The 13,190-nt window shown below is 40.5% G+C and overlaps 1 protein-coding gene across 1 annotated transcript in view; it reads right to left on the bottom strand.

Moving 5' to 3' along the window:
- LOC306753141 (rho guanine nucleotide exchange factor TIAM1-like) overlaps positions 1-13,190 on the bottom strand; it is a 39,366-nt gene that overhangs the window by 2,975 nt on the left and 23,201 nt on the right. Inside the window, exons 16-25 of the mRNA XM_079236991.1 lie at positions 13,001-13,134; positions 4,766-4,990; positions 4,345-4,413; positions 4,086-4,211; positions 3,659-3,767; positions 3,056-3,235; positions 2,777-2,895; positions 2,567-2,675; positions 1,346-1,404; positions 838-934 (exon numbers count right to left, since the gene is read on the bottom strand). Of these exons, the coding sequence (XP_079093117.1) occupies positions 838-934; positions 1,346-1,404; positions 2,567-2,675; positions 2,777-2,895; positions 3,056-3,235; positions 3,659-3,767; positions 4,086-4,211; positions 4,345-4,413; positions 4,766-4,990; positions 13,001-13,134 (1,227 nt within the window). The remainder of the gene's footprint in view (positions 1-837; positions 935-1,345; positions 1,405-2,566; positions 2,676-2,776; positions 2,896-3,055; positions 3,236-3,658; positions 3,768-4,085; positions 4,212-4,344; positions 4,414-4,765; positions 4,991-13,000; positions 13,135-13,190) is intronic.

The raw sequence follows: 13,190 nt of genomic DNA on the forward strand, positions 1-13,190 counted from the left end.
GCGGTGATTTAAGGTTCACAGGACAGAGATGTGAGGAGGTTACATGCAGACATACTAATGGGTATCCATCCATTTTGCTTACAAAGGGTTATCATTTATTTCTGGGAAAGAAAACCAGCAACACTGAGTGGACTCCAGAGCCTTTGAAGCCACTGTCAGAAAATATTTCACCAGAAACGACCTCTGTAGTTTGGACGACAACAGCCTCACATGCAAATTATATTTGACCGTGCCCTCAATATAGAAATGCTGAATAAATGTATTCCTAAAAAGAACAATACACTCAAGTGGTAACTGTGCTTCCCAGGCAAGACAAATGAATGTCTCCACATGGTGCCTCAAAGAGCTTTATCTAAACATTTCAATTCTTGTCCAATACAATTTTTTGAGAAAAGAGCAGATTATTAAAATGTTTTGCTGATGGGATTTGTGGCGACTGTGGCTCAGTGTTTAGCATGCTCGTCTTTCAAATCAGAGGATCGGTGGTTCGAGCCCCGGCTCTGCTAGTCCATGTTGAACCCCGAATTGCTCCATGTTGCTGTGTCTACGGTGTATAAAAAAAGTTGCTTTCACTAAATGAAATGGTACAAGTCATCTATTCTAATTATGCTGGAGCCTTTTAGTCACAGATTTGTTTTAAACACAAAATATGCATCAGTGAGTTGGCTCCTCCATTTAACTCTTTTTGTAAAGTTTAACCACCTAAATTAATTTTCTTTTTATGCAAGTGTACTAGGTTGCAGCAAAAAAAAACTACCACTCCTAAAATTGGCTTATAGTACCTGGAGAAATGGAAAATTAAATTTTCTACATGTTACTGTATTTAAATAGACCTACTTGCAAGGGCACGGACTTGGAGAGAGTCCGTCGCGATCATGTGACGGAAACGGAAAGGATCTTTGTCATCAATCACAGATACACGGTGAGATCCACCCTAAAAAAGAAGAGGAACTGGTTAGATATCTAACACATAACCACTGCAATACACCAAGATGACAGCAGAGAGCGCAAGAGTGCAATCACAGAAGGGTGGTTTACAGACACAACCATCCACCATACCGCACCTGATTGTAGTGTACAAGGGGACTAGTAGAAGTGTGGATGTAAAGTATCTTCAGTCTATCCAATTGCCGATAACTACCCTCTTTCAATTCATTATATTGCCCCATGATGAAAGACATTAACGTTAATTTCTTTGTATCCTCAATGTGCTACCCAAAACAAAACAAAAAGCAATTTAAAAGAAAACCACTTAAGAGAAAGCCACGAGCCCCAATCCACAAAAATACATCCAACAACAAAGTGTTTCTCAGACTGGATTCATCAACAGAAAAATAGTACTTACGATTTTTTTCCTGTGCTTGGAGCTGTCTTTGTACACAAACACAACTGCTGTTTTGAACACTAAATGAGGGCAAAGGAAACATGGAAACCATAAGGAGGGTCTGTTTTCATTCACCGGAGATATCAAAGTAGACATTTCTTTCCTTCATTTACTACAAGCTTGATGCAGCATGTCAATGGATGCTTTTTTTTGTCCCATCTTTCGAGGAAAAACAGCCTCAAACTACTGGCATGCTATACAGCAGCTAAAAAGATGAATATGGACCAAAGTCACGACATTGCATGCACAAAGCAACCTCTGCAACTCACTATCGCCTTGCCAGGAAAAGCTCTGATACCATCTACATGAAATATGTAATACTAAAAGTGTCTGGGCTGACACTTTTAAGAAACAGGACATTTTTTGTGTGAGAATTTCATATAATCCCTTTTATGAAAAGATAACATGTTGCATTTCACGTGATAAGTAAAGAAATATGTTATATGTTCTATGCCCGACTGGGTTTTCCTTTTACCAAGTCTATTTCCTCGCTGTCTGAAATAGCACCCAGCCTCACCATGCATGGCAGAATTATGTGGGATACAGTAAAGTGCCACGTGCCTGCAGGGCAGAGAACAGTAGACACAGTACCATTGCTCTTGTTGTAGAAGAAACAATAACTATTTCATCTATTGTATTTGGAAATATTAGTTTACTCATCACAGTGTTTCAGTATTTAATACAAAGGGATGAGCGCTTTGCAGATCATGTGTCTATTAGAAATACTGCAGATGTGACCAATCCAATGCATAAAGATGCAAAACTGCATGTCATAATTGAAACATTTTCATATTGAAGAGTTGTACTTAAAAATGAAGACTGTGGAACTTTTCACCCATTATGACTTCAAAATGCACATCAAGTGATGCTGCAATGCAACCAAAACTAATGCAATAAAGTCTACTTTTATGAAGCTTATATTGCGTCTTTGATACATAATTATGATATAGTAGGATTTCCTACAAGGCTGTTTAATTTGAATTGCATTAGATATAGTTAGATGGATCAAAGAAAAGCTGGTAAATGCATGAAAAGGTTTCTATGCCTGTTAAAGAGACAACACTTTTAAAATTGAAAAGAAATAAAAATATTTAAATTCCAACAAAAATGTCTTCATAAGAAAGACTGGAGTTGGGCAGAATCAATCCTATAATATAATCCAAAATCCACATTAAGCCTTACCAAAAGCAGCCATATCAGGGTCCTTTTTGCCCTTGACCAAAAAGGCTGGAGGGTTGATCCACACCACAGTCGAATGTAGCAAAAGATCCCCCATCGAGAGGTCAGCCACCTGGGACAAACAAAATAATACAACAGATTGTAAAATACGACTTAAAATGATTGCATAATCTATTGGATTCACGACCGATCCAGCCTTGAATAAAATTGTACCTCTTTTTTATCCGCAGTCTGGTCATTGATGAGCTGGTCGAAAACAGCTCCGTACTCCTCATGGAGCTTTTGCATCTCATTGATGTGGCTCGCAACTTTATTCATGGCCTTCATTGCAACTGAAGTGGACAAACATTTGTCATCTCCAAATCACAATCAACATAATGTAATGTATCTTTATTAATTATAATTCCATGGGTCTAGCACTGATATTATACAGCTTCACAACAGTTTAATGTTAAAAATGAATAATACATTTTTAAAAAGACACTGGCTTACCGTCCAGGTGGTAGTGTTCCTCACTGTCAGGGTCAGTGAGAGAGTAGAGCTCCCTTAGCAGCAGCGGGTACTTCAGAACCCTCTGGATGGGTTTGATCAAGTAGGACTCCAGAGTGGATGAATGTTGCTGTCTGGGGTTTCTCTCAGCCAAGAAAGCCTTGAAATCTGGGTCGGTTTTGGCTGGATGAGCAGAAATATGAACATTTGTTAATTTTGTAGGGCAAGGAAACAGAAACAGGGTGCTGCATCTAAAAGATCCTCTATACCTGTAAAGAACTTTAATCACGAGATGAAAACCTAAACAGGTGGCCACTAAAGTGTCCGTCAGGGAAGCAACCAAAGCAGTAAATGCAGAACTCAACCTCTCAATTGCGTGATCACACACACGCTGTCAGTCTCAAGTGTATGCCTCACTGTGTGCGGATACTAGTTACAGCATGCCCTCCATACTGCAGGGCATGTGAATAAAACAACATGCTTCCCGTACTACAATAGGCTCTCAGCTATCACATGCCACTAATGGTAGATAGCAAGACACTACTGTACAAGAGGAACATGCGGTGGCTCTGAGTGTGATGCCAGTCAACGTGTGCATGTTGTTACCTTTAGCCAGGACCTTGGGGACCTTGGTGTGGCTGGCACAGAAGGCGCTGTAGATCTTGAAGCGATCGGCATAATACAGGAATGAACCCCCCAAGGAGAACAGCACTTTCTGTGGAAACACATGAGCATTACACACCATCTCAATAGAAATATATTTGCTCATAAATCAAAGCTGCACTCTAGTAAATGAGAATGACTTCCTTTAAAAAGGAACCACTTTAACCCCCCCTAGAGCTAAAATGATTGGGTTTGGTTTGGGAGGCGCCCTGCAGTTAGAGGAAATGTACTCCATGGCAAACATGTCTACATAACTGCATAACACCCTACGCCACACAGTATATACTTAATTATCCAAGTAAAAGCGTGGCAAATTATTAGATGATTAAAAATGTAATGAACAGATTTAAGGAAATTAATGTTCCCTCACCTTAAACTGCTCCACCCTTTCCAGTCTGTCCAGATCTGGCACCAGTCGGATGCCATCTTCCAGTGTCCGTAGAAACTCCACCTGGAACTCCACCATCTCCCCGAGGTTACCGAACAAAACATCCAGCTATAACACACAAAGCATCGTTCTGAAACGGTTACGACCTCAAGAGCATCGTCAGTGTTTCGGGTTATGTAAATCTACAACAATTCATGTCAAGTTTTTGATTCTTGGATTTTACAGATCAGCTAGAAGGTACCTCATCCTGTGTAAGGAAACTCTCTTTCTGCAAAGGTGTCAAGTAGCACTCTATGAGGCAGCTCAGGTCCTGAAAGAGACGATAGATAGGAACAAGATTAGCCTGTGATCAGATGTTGAAGGAAGAATAAGGAAGAGCTTGTGTAGGCGTCTATTGAAGTCAAGGCTTTCCTGAGGATTTTAAATTAAAAAAAGAAATCAGCTCTCACAGGTATGAATATAACCCACTATGACACAAAAAGCATGTTAACAACTTATTATTACAATGATGATGACACCATAAACAAAAAGTTGAATATGGTTTTACCAGCAATAATATGTGTGATTGTGCGTCCATTATCAAACAGCTACAAATATGACTCACTGGGCATCGATCTGTGTGGTAAAGATTGTCTTAACGCTCCAGGAGAGCTTATACTGACTTTAACGTAAGTCCTCTCCGTCTCCACGAGTTCATTGATGACCTTGCGGAGTTTGTCTGCGTGGGAGAGCTGTCTCTGGGTGGCAATGCCTGCTGTGGGTGGTAGAGCCGTCACAGGGCTCGGCGAGAGGGATGACGAGGACGACGATGAGGATGACGACATAGGGCACTCCAGGGGATTCATGTCATGGAGACTGCGGCAGAAAGCAGTGACCTGCTCTGTGCCCTGTACAGAAAAGAGACAAATACCGTGTCACTCATCTGTAGATTAGGCTGTTATAAGTGCATTTTTGACAAGTTAAAAAGTAGTTGTTCTCCTGAGGGCTACCGTAAGCAGAAAGGGAAGCATGTTAAGAGTACAGAACAAACTCAAAAATATGCACCAGCAACAAAACATACAATATACAAGCTTGCAAAACCTGCCATAACAACACCCCTGGTATCAAAAATACCAAGCATGTGCAAACCTGCCAGGCAAAACTGGTGCCGTAGTGTGCCTAATGTTGGGAAGGGAAAAAAAGCAGAGGGCCCTTCCCCTCTGCCTCTACACACCAATAACAGTTGCTTTTCCTAAAAACTAAAGACTCACACATTTCTTATTCAGTACCATGCTTTGCAAAGTGAGCGTCAAAAACGTCTAGAAAAAGCTTTGTTGAATTATCTTCCATACTGATGTGCAACAGCAGTTTGAGAAGGACAAACTGGAACCCACACAAGAGGCTTTGTCCACATTTACTGCTTCTTTCATAGTTCCAAGGCTGTGAAGGTGATGCAACAGTGCGTAGGCGAAGAAAGTGACATAGGAGCATTTTAAAAAGTGAGGCTGGATGTGCTACTCGGAAATGCACTGTGAGCAATACAGCAATAAATCCTACAATAACAAAACAATTATAAATATTTCCAGTGTCTGTAAATACAACCTATGTTCCTAGTTGATTTGTATGAAACTTTGGTGAATCTGTGGTTTCATGGGTTTGTTTGCGGACCAAGTCCAGGCAGGTCTGATGAGAGACATCTTTCCACTGTCTCCACTAGCCAGGACTAGTACATTAAAATGACAAAGAAAAATAATCTCCTTGAAATGTGGGGGAATGAATGACTCAGCCCACACACTGAACACTAATTGCACATGATTCATACTCCATGTCGCATTAAATTTGACTCCTGTCTTAAATCACCACTACTACACGCCTAATTCTTGCCTTAATCCAGTTGTGAGACTGTCTTTCATCAAATACACCTTTCAAGAAATTGAAAGCTCTGAGCTGGTAAGGCTGGACAATTATTAAGAATCCCCTTTCTTGTGAGATAATTAAACAAGCACAATCAAACCATCAAGAATAGACACATGAGCCATTGCAGTGGAACTGTGTTGTGAACAGCTGATCGATTGATGGTGTGCAAGCCACAATCTTTATCTGCAGGATCTGATTTTCAGCCATTGTTTAGTTTGATGGGATTAATGGCTCTAATTCAAACCGGCAGTCAGTGTTATTCATAAAAGTATTGTTGCAAATGTAAATCACACAAACATCCCACAGCTGTGTGGAGTCAGTGAAGGTGTTTATTAATTGTATTCTGTGACAACACACTGCGCCTGCTTGTGTGTTTCTACTGACTGATCTACAGACAGCTGGTCAGCTGGAAGACACGGCTCGTCTTTGCTGATTCCACGGCTTGTCTCCTGTTGAGTTGCAGCGATGACAAACAATTTTCCACTGTGGTATTCAAACCAGTTTCTCAACACTGCTGGCTCCACACGCACACACAATTTGAAAAATGTGCTGATGCTGAAATTCCAGCATTGAGTTCATTAGAACGATATCAACAAGTTCACTAGAATGAGTTCACTAGAAGGACACCAACAACGACAACCACACAAGCAACCAAAAATATGTAATACAAGTAAACTAATAGCCTGCCTATCATAAAGCCTGTCCAAGTTATTCACGTTGCATTGTGAGCATCACTCCCTGAAGGTTAGTCATGCAAGAACAATATTGCCGACAATTTAAAAACTCCTCCTTCAACAGGCACACACACACAATGTATTATACAGGCACAAAAGTTGAGGTTATTAATATTAAAATATGTACTTAAATCCAGTTTTTATTTATATTATATATATATATATATATATATATATATATATATATATATATATATATATATATATATATATATATATATATATATATATATATATATATATATATATATATATATATATATACACACACTGAGCCCAACTGATAATACATCAATACATCTCAATTGGCACAGTGATTGTTTAAAAAAAATATATAATAACACAATGAATAATGCTTCACTCGTTTCATGGACATATAAACAGGGTGTTGTGATTAGGTCTGAACCCTGAAGTTCCATGTTATCACAATGTGTGAGGAGTCAAACATATTCCATTAGTTGTTCAAATGGGTTGCTCTGATGGGAATTGAACCTCTAACCTTGGCACTGTTGGTCCCATCACATAATCACTGACCTCTGCAGGATCATATCCATAACACAGGGGTCACAGACACACACTCATCAGACTGAAGGGCTCACCAGCTGTAACATATCATAGATGGAGTCGGTCGAGCGTCTGGAGTTCCTGCTCCTCCTAAAGGCTGACATGCTGGCAAGTCAAACGAAAGGTCAGGTGTCTGCTTTCTGTTCTGCTTTTCCAGTCCAGGTAGCTCCATTCCTCTTTCAATGCCCAGAGCCAGGAAGAATCGTTTTTACACTATCTTCTGCAATTTTGTATGACTAATACATCATGCAGGATGTTGACCGCTTCTAGCCACACTGATAAAAAAAAAAAAAAAAAGAGTGTAAAAGTAAATACCTGCTATTCAGCTCTCACACCGCTCTGCAAAACACTATTGCTGGTAAAAAATAATTTCCGTTGCAGCTGAACAAATAGGTCAAAACATTAAATAGAACAGATTGTAATAAACAGCAGCCTCGTGCCACTTTATCCTAAAGAGTCTATCCCATCAGCCTCTCTGTCTCAATCCCCCTGCTGCCTCTGCACGTTTCCCGGTCATCTACCAGTATCCGCTCTCTTTTCTTCCCGTCTCTGTCCTTATTGCTATGTCACTTCTGTCCAGGTGTTCGAGAGCAGCATCAACGGAGAATACAACGAGATCACATCCCCACGAGAGATGGAAGAAGAGAGGGGAGGAGAAAGGAGGGAGGAAGCAGTGGGTGGTGAGAGCCAAACACAAGAATACAGGAACCGCACGAAAAGACAACAAGCGACACTCTCTTTTTCATCGCAACTCAGAGACTTAAATCACCACCTTTGAAAAAGGACAGCAGCCGTATTAAACAATTAACGCAAATGGTATGTACGAGCTTCATCTCATGTTTCAAAATGTAATGAAAACATACCCAGCAAAATAAGAAATGCCCTGATGTACTAAACATCTCTTCCTGGTAGTCAAAGCAGCTTGAAGTAAATTCTACAAATGATATTTGTTCCAGATCCGACTGGAACTTCAAGTTCTCGATGTAATTGCTTCCATCTAAAAACCTGAAATTCCCTATCCAGCTCCATTGTCAATCAAGTTATGGCTAACCATACCACACCTGCTGCACACATGTTTTTTTATGAGAAAGAAGAGTTACACAATACATAGAGGTATGAGACCGTTTGTTACAGACAGACCTGAAAGCGGTAATAAGGAGAAAAAAAAATAAAAAAATCAGGTTGAATATGAAGCCGGAAAACCAGTTTGCGATCACGTTGTAACTGATCTTTGAAAAACCTTTGCTGTCAACTTAAATAAAGATACGTAACCTTTTGACAAGCGTGTTTTTTGTCAGTCACCAGCAAATGAGCATATGTGTGCTCACACACAGTTCTACACATGCAATACACAAAGCGATGACCTCAGACATGTGAAAAAGACAACAGCTTAACCGAATATATGAACAAAACAACTAGAGGCAGGCAGCAAGTAAACAAATAAAACCACTGGCAGCAATACCTTTTCTATTGTCAGTCCAACACATAATTTCCAACAGAGATGATTTTTTACCCTTTTACAAAATGTACTAGGTCCCAGACTCGCCCTTCATCACACAGAGAGAGACAGAAGTACAGCGTGAGGGAGGAGCGTGGAGGCAAGCACAAACCTGTTCTCACAGCCATCGGCTGAAACCACGAAGAGTGAGAGCCAGGATAAACAGAGATTAAACCTATCCACATAACCTGGCATACAAAAACACATGACACACACTTATATACACACACTTGGTGTATTGAATCTTGGCATGCAGTATTATACACATGTACAAGTAAATATACATTTGGATGGCATGTACTCATACTTGAGCAGGCATGTACTTGTCAATGTCAGCGAACATAGAAATGGGGGAGGGGAGAGAAAAGAGTCTTGAAGTTCAGTTTCATTTGAAATCAGAGAAACATGCAAATCCATAAATCCCTATGAGGAATGATAGGATATACGTCATGACAGAGACTTTAATCATTTAATCTGAAGCAAAAGGATGTTATGGCACGAGTCTTCACAAATGCATGAACATTTAGACTTTGAGGCCGTTCTGCCAGCTTCCTCGCAAACTTTGGGACGTTATAAGGTTGAGGAGTGTCAAGTTAAGGCATTTTCCTTGAAACAGTATTCACTATTCGGCATTAATAACAAAGCATAAGAAAATGCAGTTTTGCTTTCGATCTAAATTGGAGATCATATTACGCACACTTATAGGTGGCTGAATACTGAAATATTCCAATCAATATTGTTAATCATACTTGATTTATTTTTAACGAGATCTTTTTGGTTGCATGCTTTGTGTTAGAAACATTATTGTTGTCTCGCAGTCTTCATGAATTGGTACCGTGCTCCCTCTAGTGGAAGACTTTGAGATGACACCAACAACTTGGACAAAGTCGTTAGGCCTGATTAGAGGGCAGTAAGAAGAAGCAGGTTGAGGGACGATTAAAAATACAGATTTTAAAAGCTAAAGATGTACAACATGTATGTATTATTAGGATTCAGTAACTACATCAAACAAATGCACTGCCTGCAAGCAGCTAATTAACCTGAATTATACCATCAGGAGTTAATCAAAACAAATCTTGATTGAAACTGTCCCCTCCACCCTTCACACAATGAATAATGCATTTCCCATTTCAAATACCCCCCAAGCCAAACTGATAGAGGTTTGTAAATTATAACCAGCACTTGTCAGTGAGGTTGACTACACCTTGGAGAACACGACAATCACCGCCATCTCTATTATCGCAAGCAATCACCGTTTTATTCTCCAGTTGGTTTTTCATATTGAGGAAGTGGTTCTGTGCTTTATCTAAAATAATGAACCTCCCCGTTTCCTCCGGCTAGCCAGACACTCATTTATCTCCACTAAATGATGTGAAACACTGTGGAGAATGAAGTAATTAGAATGTGGGGATAATTAAAATTGTCCCATTTTGCCTCCTTTTCCTCAATCTTGCCGCCATGTGACTGCAGGCGGTGGGTGAAATGAGGTGAGACGCAATCTTCAGCACTTTGGAAGCTTTCCAAAGAGCAGAGTGTGGAAACAAAATCATGGCAAAAAAAGGCAACCCAAATTTAAAAAAGATCAATAACATGTTTTTTTTAAAGTTCCCAGGGAGTCTGTGGCAAGTTTACATAACAAGAGTTAGCATCCAAGTGCGTCAGGTTCCGGTCAGGGCCCACTGTCGACGGGAAAGCTAGGGAGCTGGCAGTTTGAGAGCCAACAGCAGCCTCATACTGTTTATGTTAAGGAGCAGCAGGGTGTTAGTGAGGAGGAGGAGGGTAAACAAGGACAGGAAGTCACAAGGAAACTAGGAGGACAGGCGAAGAGAAAGAACGTTAAAAACAAAAATAATGAGACAGGATAATCAGAAAGGACAACAAAGGGGAAAACACTGAGCTGTCATGTCTGACAAAGGACATGGTCACATTGTTGTACTCAATTGTAGGGATACAAAATATGACAATAGATCAAGTAGCCAAGGAAAAAGGGTAGAGCGAAAGGATGATAAATAAGGCCAAAACAGACCTAGATGAAAATTAGGAGAGATACAAGACAGCATACGTTAAGACTGGAGAAGGAGACACTGAAAGGTGAGGTGAAGATCAGAGATTTCCAGAGCGTTGTTAATACTATTGCACTGCTTTGATGTAACGTTTTGCCTTGCAGGGCTTTTTTTCTATTTTTATGTGGAACAAAATCTGATAATAAACTAAGAAGCACACAACTAAGCATTGAACACCAAGGGACAACATATTATAGACATGGGTAAACAATATCCTAGTCTCAAGCCTTATTGTGTCTCCATAAGAGACATTGTTTCACACGAGGGATCTAGGGTCATTATGAATCAACCTATTGGTTGATGAACTCCACCAATAGTTTGTACTCATTTTTGCTGACTAACAACTTGACTGTTTTATGCATATACAAATGTGACCTTGTTTAATGAGACTAAGCTGCTACAAGGAGTTCCGTTAACTATATACACACACACACAACATACAGCTTCTCTAACACCAATGACATTGCATAATAATCTTCAAAACATTAAAATGATTAAACTGCACACTTTCCAAAAAGGTTTTCTTTAAAGATTACATGCTGCATTTTGTGTCTTCAAGTGTTTCACTTGTTAGAATAGATTTAAATGGATTTCTTCTTGCATGAAACACTGAGCTGAGAATAGCAAAATCCTTTAAATGTTAATTAGAAGCTGTCCGGAGGTTCACACCGTTGTAAAGTTCAACAGGTTTAGAATTGCTGGATGTTTTTCCCGCATTAAGTGCACCAAATGAGACTTAAAGCCCCTCGTCTTTTGTTCCGCCATCCCGGCAACCCTATCTGTCCTATTTCTCTCATCTTCGCTTGAAACGAATAATGGCACATTGGAGTCACAGAACCACTACTGTCCAACAGGACGGGAGCCGGCTCTGACCTCACCCATTAGTTCACCCTCGAGACTGAAGCTCACTGACACATATCCAAGACAGAACGCAGCGCTGTCCCTTCCTTCGCCTCTTTTGTCCACGTCTGGGCCATCGACAGAGGTAAAAAAAAAAAAAAGGTTTCCGGTGGTTACTGGTTATCAGACATGGCCATGGTAATGGAAGTGACAACCGTATCCAAGGGAGACCGTCTGGCACACGGCGTGTCCCAGCAATCACTGCGCCGACCCTGATCAGACCCGACATAATCTTAATTAGACAGTGATGCCGTTCACTCATTTTTTTACTCACCTGTCTGTCCTCATCTCTGTGCTCCAGAGCACACACACTCACACACACCCAGTGCACACATCTGTTCATGTGCTGGGACTGACACACTAGCTATTCAACACACCACAAAGTAGTCATGCAATATGTTGTCAGCTCTGTATAAAAACAAATATGTTATTCATGTAAGAATATGATAACGGTTTCAGTATACTGTAGGTGTCAACATCATTTACAAATGAACTGCATGAATCATCAAGTTAGATTTACGACAAAGCAACTTCAAAGCAGTTATGAGTGTGTGAACTATGTCTGTGCGTGCGTTTCAGACCTCTTACTCACTTGTGTTTCTTGTGTCAGATCGTTCAGTTGAAAAACAGTCTTCGTGTAAAAGGTCACAAGTATCACATAAGAAAAAGCCTCTGAACGTCTTCAAGTATTCTCGCTACATGCTACGCACAAAAAAACATCTGACACGGATGAAGAAATATTTAGGATAAGACCTGCCAGAGTTTTTACATAATCATAAACACTCCGAATTTGTTCAAACGTACATCCAGAATGTGCTAGATTGTTGGTCAGTGATATCAGCGTTTTCTTGTTCTGTAATGACAGATCTGAGAACCGAAACAGGAAGGAATTAGCCACACTGCAAGCTGAAAAACGGCAGCACAATAATGCAGCTGATCAGCCACTTCAAACACCAGCATTCATCCACTGGACGAACACACACACACACACACACACACACACACACACACACACACACACACACACACACACACACACACACACACACACACACACACACACACACACACACACACACACACACACACACACACACACACACACACACACACACACACACACACAGTGTTTGATACTGTGTCAAACTACTCTATTAAGTCCGCTGCTGGGTTGCATGTATGAGTCAGTTTGTCGTAGTGTGTATACATATCAAAGTTGTGTCTTTGCATGTCGTATTCTACCTTTTGTCCAGTCCCCATGCATGTTTTGTCTTGCTGAGGACCTCTTGGACTCTGCAGGGTCAGCCGAGGTCCTTCCTCCAAACTCTCCTCTGGGCTCTCCACTGTCAACCCCGACACCTCATCCAGGATGTCCTCTGCAGACAGAGACAAAAGGCAAATTTTACATATATGCTGTGTGTACCCAAATATT

Source organism: Taurulus bubalis (genome assembly GCF_910589615.1).
Source record: "Taurulus bubalis genome assembly, chromosome: 2".
NCBI lineage: Eukaryota > Metazoa > Chordata > Actinopteri > Perciformes > Cottidae > Taurulus > Taurulus bubalis.